Source organism: Corvus brachyrhynchos, unplaced genomic scaffold (assembly GCF_000691975.1).
Source record: "Corvus brachyrhynchos isolate BGI_N302 unplaced genomic scaffold, ASM69197v1 scaffold72, whole genome shotgun sequence".
NCBI classification, from domain to species: Eukaryota; Metazoa; Chordata; class Aves; order Passeriformes; family Corvidae; genus Corvus; species Corvus brachyrhynchos.
The window spans coordinates 1,856,536-1,865,452 of record NW_008236763.1 but is presented as its reverse complement, the minus strand read 5'-3'; the positions used below and the strand labels follow the sequence as shown (position 1 = coordinate 1,865,452).

Below are 8,917 nucleotides of genomic sequence, written 5' to 3'. Positions count from 1 at the left end.
CAGCTTTGACACCCGAGCTGTCAGCCCAACCCGTCAAAACCCTGGTTTGGGGTCAAGGGACCTTAAATCCCATCCCATCCCATGGGCAGGGACGCTTGCCATGATCCCAGGTTGCTCCAATCTGGCCTTGGACACTTCCAGGGATGGGGCGGCCACAGATTCTCCGGGAATTCCAGCCCAACCCCTCCCCACCCTCCCAGCCAAGAATTCCTCCCCAAATCCAGCACCACTAAACCCCAAACACCCCCAACAGCCCAAAACGTTGGGGAAGTTGCTTCCAGGCGAGGAAATTTTGCTCCTGGATGCGGCAGCGCCTGAGGAAGGCAAGGATGGATCGGGGAGAGGCTCGGGGTCCCTTGTGAATGATTTTATTTCCACTGCTGCGGGGAGTGGGAGTGAAAATCCCATGAAGTTGCTGGGTCGGGAGGTACACGTGGCTCTAGGAATATCTGTACATTCTACCAGTCTATATACACATCATATAAATACATCCAGGGGGGTTCCATCCGGGTTCAGGGCTGGATCCTGTCCCACCCAACTGCAGGGAGAGCCCGAAAGGAGATTTTATCGTCAGGAAAAAACCTCCTTAATTAGCATGGGGTTTTAATGAATGGAAGAAGGGGGGAGCATCCCTGTGCCATCCCCGGGGAGAAGGACACGGTGCCCGTCCGTGGCCGTCCCGGGAAGGGTCAGTTCTGCTGAAAGGAGCTTTCTTTGGTTTATTTAATGCTCGTTGCAGTTGGATTTTGAATCTTTTTTTTTTTTTCTCTTTTTTTTCCTTTTTTCTCCCTCTAATGCTCGGCCTTTAAATCCAAATCCTGAGACTCGGGAAGAAAAGAAGAGAATAATCCCCCCAAAACCCGGACACCCTATAAATGCAGGTACAGCTATCAAAGGGGGAAGCGATACATGTGAGGAAGAGAAGGGATAAAAATAGCTCTTCTAAAGGGTAATTCTTCCCTTTTCTTCTCCCTTCCTTTTATTTCTAATAAAAAAAAAAGGCAAAACCCGGTCATGTGGGATTGGCTCCGGAGAGAAACTGAGCCGTGGATGTGGCCTTGAATCCTCAGAGCTCAGTGGGAAGGATGCAGGATTTTGGGATGAAGCTGTCATCCCATGGATGTGCCCTTGATCCCAGATTTTACAGGGAAGTGCGCAGGATTTTGGGATGGGGCTGTGGGCCCTGCATCCCCCCAGCTCAGAGGGAAGGATTCAGGATGGGGCTGTGATCCCATGGATGTGGACGCAGAATGCTGGGATGCGGCTGAGGCCCCATGGATCGGTGCTGGGATGGGGGATTTGAAGCCGGGAAGGGGCCGAGGGGGATGCGGGAAGGCGTGGCCCACACCGGGCGCAGGATCCAGGGGCAGGACACCTTCCCTGCTCCATCCCGGCAAACGCCCAGCTCCAGGAGGGATTTAGATCCTCCTCCAGAAAAACGTGGAGCCAAAGCCCTCCAGAAGGGCCCCGGTGACAGGAGCATGTCCCCATCCCCTGGGGTGCCGCTCTGGCCACGATCCGCGGCTGCCTCATTCCCAGATCCATCCTCCGGATCCATCCTCCCTCCGCTTCCACGGATCCCACCCGCGTGGCACCGCCCATCCCCGCTCCCCAGCCCACCGGGAATCGTCCTCAGGGACACCCTCAGGGAGCAGGGACACGCCCCGAGCCCGGCAGCTCCATCCGAACCGAATCCAGCCCTCCGGAACTCCGCTGGCTGGGGACGGGAGAGGCGGAGGCGGTTCCGGGCTCAGCCTGGGGGACAAGGACCGGCAGCTGTGACCTGGGGTGGCAGCTGGGACACGGCGCTGTCCTGCAGAGAGCGGTCCCCAAGGAGCCACGAGTGTCCCTGCAGGGGGGGAAAAGGGGGAAAAGGGGAGAGGGATGGAGGCGGGGAGTGAGCGGGGGGAGAGGGAGGAGAGAGGGTCCTGCGTGTCCAACGCCGCCGGGGCTGGGGGGAGATGTCCGAGCAAAGCCGGGCCTGGGAGAGGCAGGGCTGGGCTAAAACACCACGGACTGCAGGAGGCGGAAACACAGCATCAGGTCCAGCGGGATTGGCGGCTTCAGGGGGTTCCCGTCCAGCCGCAGGTAGCGGAGCCGGGGGACACTGTCCAGGTCGGAGGGCGAGAAATCCTGGATGGACACCAGCGAGGTGGGGCAGATCTGCGTGCCGTTGATTTCTGTGGAGAGGAGAGGAACGGCGGGATGCCCGTTAGGGAAAAGGGAATGTGGAGAGGGATTCTTGAGCCCCCCGCTGTTGTTGAACCCCAAATTGGGGTTGTTTTGCTACCAAAAGGGTCAATCCCAGGCTGTTCCCGAAGCCCCAGCGAGAGGAAAGATCTGGCTTTTGATCAGGAGCGAAGTAGGTCACGTTCCTCTGGATGCGGTGGCGTTCCGGAGAGAAAAGGGATCAATCCCTCTCCCGGAACCTGCCGAGCCAGCCCCGAGCTTCCCAAAAAAACATCAAGGAATCCCGCTCCAGCCCTGTCTTGCCGGAGATAACGTCAGCACCCAGCTCGTTGCTCGCCTCTGGAATTCCACGGTATGGGACATAAACAGCGGGATTCTGATGTCAGCACCCGGCTCCGGGGATGGAAACCTTCTGAAAACTGGGGAAAACAGGCGAGGAAAAGCTGGGCCAGGGCGTGTGTGGGATTTCTCTCCATGGGAAACGCTGGCAAGATCGGGATGCTGGGGATGTGGGAAGCCAGCAGGAGTCACCACCTGCATCCCAAGGTCCCCCCCCCGGCTCAAATTTGATGGTGTTTGATTGAAATTCAGATTAATGAGGGTTGGAGGCAGATGTGATCACAGCAGGGTCCTGGAGCTCTAACAGCGGGAACATCTGGGGAGACCAGGAATCCTGGAATCCTGGAATGGTTTGGGTTGGAAGGGACCGTAAAGCTCACCCAGTGCCACCCCCGCCATGGGCAGGGACACCTTCCACCATCCCAGGGTGCTCCAACCCACTGGGATACTCCCAGGGATGGGGCAGCCACAGCTCCTCTGGGAATTCCATCCCAGCCCCTCACCTCTCTCCCAGAGCAGAATTCCTTCCCAATATCCCATCCATCCCTGCCCTCTGGCAGTGGGAAGCCATTCCCTGCATCCTGTCCCTCCATCCCTCATCCCAAGTCTGTCTCCAGCTCTCCTGGAGCCCCTTTAGGCCCTGGAAATCTGAACTGGAAGTCAGTGGGATTCTGTCTCCTCCTCTGTGCTCGCTGTGCTTCCACGCATCCCAGGCTCCTCTCCCATGGAATTGCAGCTGGATTTCCCTGGAATGGCCCTGGCTGCTCTGCCTCCATGGCAGCCTCCTTCTCCCCGCTCCTTCCCCGCACGGCTCCGCTCGGGAGCAGAGCTGGGTGATTTCCTCACCATCCCGAGCCGTGTGTTTGGCATCTGTTCCTAAAATACGTGCCCAGACTCTTCTTAAATATCCCGATTTTTGCCAGGGAAGGAGCCCTTCCCTGAGCAGGTGGCCCCGAAGAAGACAACCGGGACAAGTCCTGCAGCACCGGGGGGATTCCACTCTGTTCCTCCCCTTCCACCCAGATCCTCCCTCCACCCTTGTAGCTCCCGCCTCATCCCACCACCGCTGAAGGGATCACATCCCACCGGGTGAGAAACGACCTTTCCAAGGTTTTTCTCCCCAAAAACCACCCCAGAGACCCCACCCAAGCAGCGGGACTCACTCTCGATGGAGTTGTTGTTCAGGTAGAGGTGCTCCAGCTTGGCGCTGATGAAGGGCACGTTGGTGAGCTTGTTGTGGGCCAGGTGCAGCACCAGCAGGTTGGTGAGGTTGAAGGAATTTTTGGGCAGCCCCTTATCCGAGATCTGGTTGTAGTTGAGCCGGATGAAGGCCAGGTTGGGAAACTCCTTGAAATAATCGCTGGGGATGTCCTCAATGTTGTTCCTGTCCAGGAAGAGCTGGTGGATGGCGCTGGGCACACCGGGGGGCATCTTCCTCAGGATGTTGTGGGCCAGGTTGAGCTGCATGAGGTTCTTGAGCCCCTTGAAGGTGTTCTTGTTGAAGACGCCGTCGCTCAGCTTGTTGTGGTGCAGGTCCAGCAGCACCAGGTTCTCCAGCTTGTGACGGGGGGGCAGTGTGGATATCTGGCTCGTGCTGAGCCGCAGCTGCTCCAGGTTGGGCGGCAGGAAGGCGGGCACCTCCTTCAGCTGGTTCCTCTCCATGTAGAGGAAGATGAGGTTTTCCAGCTTCTCCAGCACCCTCCTGTCCACCTTGCGGATGCGGTTGTTGTCCAGGTTGACCCATTTGAGGCCGGTGGCGTTGCGGAAGGACTCCTCGGGCAGGTCGGCGATGAAGTTGTTCTGCAGGTACAGGTAGTGGATGCGGGGCGGGATCACCGGCACCGTGCGCAGGTTGCGGCTGTCGCAGTACAGCGCCGACGGGAAGTCCGGCGGGCAGTAGCATTCCCGAGGGCAGTCGGGGAACACGGATGGAGGGCCCGGAGGGAGGGGAGGCGGCAGCTCCGTGGGCTCCACGGGCTCCTCGAAGGGCGCGGGCGGCCGGGTGGGTCTGCGGGGGGGTTTGCGCCGCTGCCCGCTCGCCGGCGGCACCAGGGCGAGCACGAGTGGGAGAAGCAACGCCAGGGCCACCTTCATGGTCCAGGAGTTTTCCTGAAGGGAGGGAAGGAGAGGGGGGGTTGGGAAAGGGCTGGTTGAGGAATTGTCGCCTCCCCGCTGCTGGCGTGCAGGGATTTGTCCCTTTGTCACCTCCCTTCCTCTCTCCTTCCCTTTGGAAGTCGTCCTCAAATCCAACCCCTCTCCAGGGCAGGAGTCCCTGAGGTCCCTATCCCTGGCTCACCATTATCCATGGAATTCCTCTCCCTTGCTTATTGTTATCTGTGGGATCCCCCCCCTACCTCAACCATTATCCATGGGATCCCTCTCTCTCATTCACCATTATCCATGGAATTCCTCTGGCTCACCATTATCCATGGGATCCCTCCCTGCCTCACCATTAACCATGGGATCCCTCTCTCTCATTCACCATTATCCATTAAATTCCTATCCCTGGCTCACCATTATCCATGGAATTCCTCTGGCTCACCATTATCCATGGGATCCCTCCCTGCCTCACCATTATCCATGGAATTCCTCTCCCTGCCTCACCATTATCCATGGGATCCCTCTGGCTCACCATTATCCATGGAATTTCTCTCCCTTGCTCATCGTTATCCGTGGGATGCCCCCCCTACCTCAACCATTATCCATGGGATCCCTCTCTCTCATTCACCAGTGTCCATGGGATCCCTCTCCCTGCCTCACCATTATCCATGGGATCCCTCCCTGCCTCACCATTATCCATGGGATCCCCTCTCTCTCATTCACCATTATCCATTAAATTCCTCTTCCTGGCTCACCATTATCCATGGAATTCCTCTCTCAGGCTCACCAATATCCATGAGATCCCTCTCTCATTCACCGTTATCCCCGGGATCCTCCCTCTGCCTCACCGTTATCCATGGGGAATGTTGGTTTTGGTTCAATCTGGGGTTTTATTCCGTTTTTCCACCGTCCCTCCCTGGAGAACTCTTCCATCCTCTCTTCCCGAAGGATGGATCAGCCCTCCGGACACCTTGAGGGATTGGGCTTCATTTGGCACTCGAGCCAGCGAATCAGTGATTCCGCAGGAAACTGGCTGCGGAAAAGCATCGGGAATCCGGCAGCGGTTAACGGGGCAGGAGAGGTGGATGGCCCCAGGAGGAAGAACAGCCCCTGGGATGAAAAGGGCATTCCGAAGTCGGAACACCGGAAGGGTTGGGATCCACAGCTCCCTGTGCTGCCGTCAGAACCCGTCCAGCCCCTCCAGTCCCATTGATTATTTGGAAAGAGACACAGTGGGAGATTGGGAGGGATCAGGCGAGGTCAGTGTGCCCCAAGTCAGGGAGTTTCTCCTGGACATCATCCCTGGTCACCTCTCCCTCTTCTCTGGGTCCTTATCCTCCTGTCCCATCCCTGCTCCTCCCTGGAACAGCAGTTCCTTGATCATCCTGGCCAGATTTTCTGGGAATTCTCCAGCTGCTGCCTTGGAGGATGGAGGGATCCAGCAGAGGAGCTCCCCGTGCAGGAGGTGTTTGGATGCTCCCACATTCCCCAGCTGGAGCAGGCCGGGATCGGGGTGGGATTCCTGGGCACAGACCTCGGGGGGGCTCTCCAGGCTTTTCCCGGTGGGATTCATCACCCCGGAGGGATCAGAGCTGAGCTGGATGCAGGGCAAGGCAGAGGGAGAGTGGGAAGGGGAGTGGAGACAGAGGAGAGGGAGGAAAATGAGGAAAACCAGAGGAAGAAGGGGAAATGGAAGGGAAAGTGCTGCCGGGATGGGAGAAGCCTTCGGTGGTGCCGGAGCTGCTGGTGCCAATTTTAGAGGGAAATCAGGCACTTCCAGCTCTCCCACCCAGCACAGCAGAGTGGGATTCGCTGCCCATCTTCCCTTGCCTGACCATTTCCATCTCTCCCCACATCTGGAGCCCCCAATTTCCATCATCCCTGGAGGGGGAAAAGCCCCAACCCGACCTGGGAACCACAGGGCCGCACCAACCCCCTGTTGCTTCCCGGCGGGATCTGCATCCCACCCTGGACGGGCCACCCGCTTCCAGGGCCGCCTCTGCCAGCCCGGCTCCCTTTGAAGCCATCACGTGCTTTCCTGAGGCTCCAAGGAATTGACTTTCTCCAGGAAAAGATCCCGTTCTCGCTCCCCCCTGCGGGCCCAGCCTGCTCCTCCGGGCTCCCATCTGGCTCTGGTTAACCCCGCACGCCTCCCGAGCCGGCTGCTTTCCATCAGGGCTCTGGCATCTCGCTGGGGGAAGGGAGGAGCAGGGAAGGAGCCAGCGGAGCCCAAAGCTGCCGGATCCTGATCCTGCGGCATGTCCTGGTTGGGGATGGACGCGCTCCTGTCCCCGCATTCCGGATTCAGTGTCCGGAGAATGGGAAAATCCGTGACAGGGATGTGTTTGTGCAGTGCCCTTCCAATTCCTCCAGCATCCCATTCCGTCAGCATCCTGCTCCTTTCCCAGCCACAGCACATGGATCTTGCTCCACGTTGTCCCAGAGCTTTCCATGAGGTCCTAGAGATTTCCATGGGGTTTTTCCTCTGCTCCAGAACCTGAATTTTAATCCCCACAAACTCCTGAGGGAGCGGCGGGGGCTGAGGGCTGAGTTTGGCCTGGTGAGGAGGGGAGGAAGCAGCTGGGACATGATATTCCAGCTGGGAGGTGATATCCCAGATGGGAGCTGCTATTCCATCCAGGACACAATATTCCAGCCAGGACACACTGTGATCCAGGTGTTGGATCTGCTCAGGCCACCCAGCAATGTCCCAGCAGGGCAGGGCACAGGGCAGCGCTGTCACCCCGCTGGCAGCAGGAGCTGCCTGAGCCTGCCCCGTCCCCTCCGCACGAGGATTTGACATCCCAGATGTTCGGGGACTCAGCACAGAGGGGGAACAGCCACCAGAGCCAGGAATCCCGGCTGGAGAGTGACGGCATCCTGTGGGATTTTGTCGGCACAGATGGGAAGTGGCGGGAGGCGGACGCGGCCCCTTTTATCCACCCCACATCCCCGCGGGGACTGTCCCAGCTCCGTGGCACTGCCACCGCCCTCCTCTGATGCCGGTCCCCAGCCTGCCTGGGGAAAGCAGGACCCACTTCTAAGCAAACTGCAGGAAACCAGTGACATTCCCAAAAAACCAGGGATGCAACGAGCCCGAGGCCACCACAAGCATCACAATCGTCTCCAACCCTCTGGAAGATTCCAAGCCAGCTCTCCCCGGACCTGGAACATTTGGAAGTCTGTTCTCCATCCAGTTGGATTTACTGGCGTGAGTGCCAGGAGCCAAATTCCCAAATCCCACCCCCTGATCCTGCAGGAGCAGCGACCAGAGGCCCAGCACAGCCAACCTCCCCTCCCGAGCTTTGCCGTCGCTCCCGACGGACAGCACAGCTCCGATTCCAGCTGCCCACAAGGAATCCGAGCCACTGGAACAAAGTTAAGTCATGGAGCAACGCAGGAATTCAGGAAACCGAGGGCCTGGCGTGGAAAAAAGGCTCAATTCATGGATAAAACCAGTCCTGACACCTCCCGAGCCGCTGAGCTTGGCCTGGCTGCAAGGCCGAGGCACCCAACAGATGCCGGGGTTTTTCCCAGAAGGAGGCAGCTGCTTCCTCAGCCATCCCCCTTTACAATGGACAAAAAAACCCCCCGGCGCAACAGCTGGAAATTCCAGCCCCGAATGCCGCTGGGGTTTGCTTTGCACATAGTTTCTCTTCCCTGCATCCCAGTAACCCCCAGCTCCCAGCAGCGCCGGCTGCCAGCCCCGGGATGGGCGCCAAGGGCAGGGAGAAGCCGCCAGCCCAGGGCGAGAAGGAGCCATGCAAAGGTCACCGGGGGGGATTTGTCACCATCAGAGGTCCCCGCTCGGCCCCTCGGGTGCTTCCTGCAGCAGTGAGGGGAGCAGGGAGCAGCTGGATCCGGATAGTTGTCCAAGATCTGCTCCCGCGGAGGGATAAAGGGAATTTTAGCCTTGGGAGAGGCAGGAAAAGCCCGGATGGCTGGAGCAGAGCCCCTTTCCAGCTCGTTGTTAGCTCCTCTCACACCGTCCCTCAATTCCCGTCATTCCTGGTGGGGGAAAAGCCCCCTCCCCGCCTGGGAACGGGAGTGTTGGAGGAGAACAAGGAGAGCGAGATAAAAATAACCACAAGGATCCGGCAAAGCTCCTTCCTTGGCTTCCCTCGCGTCCAACACCGCTCGTGGCTCTGCAAGAGCCTGGCCCAACGCAGAGCTCGTTCTCCAGCAGCTCTGGAGCGCTGGGAATCGTGGAAAAGAGAGCGGGCAGCCAGGCTGTCACCCAGGGGTCCCCTGGGAGGCGCAGCCCTGATGCAACAACCCCGCGGTTCTC

The 8,917-nt window shown here is 58.8% G+C and overlaps 1 protein-coding gene across 1 annotated transcript in view; it reads right to left on the bottom strand.

The window, feature by feature from the left end:
* Positions 1-352: 352 nt before the first annotated feature.
* PRELP (proline and arginine rich end leucine rich repeat protein) overlaps positions 353-8,917 on the bottom strand; it is a 10,515-nt gene continuing 1,950 nt past the window's right edge. The window contains exons 2-3 of the mRNA XM_008644731.2: positions 3,693-4,638; positions 353-2,180 (exon numbers count right to left, since the gene is read on the bottom strand). Coding sequence (XP_008642953.1) covers positions 2,002-2,180; positions 3,693-4,623 — 1,110 coding nt within the window. The 5' untranslated portion in view covers positions 4,624-4,638 and the 3' untranslated portion in view covers positions 353-2,001. The remainder of the gene's footprint in view (positions 2,181-3,692; positions 4,639-8,917) is intronic.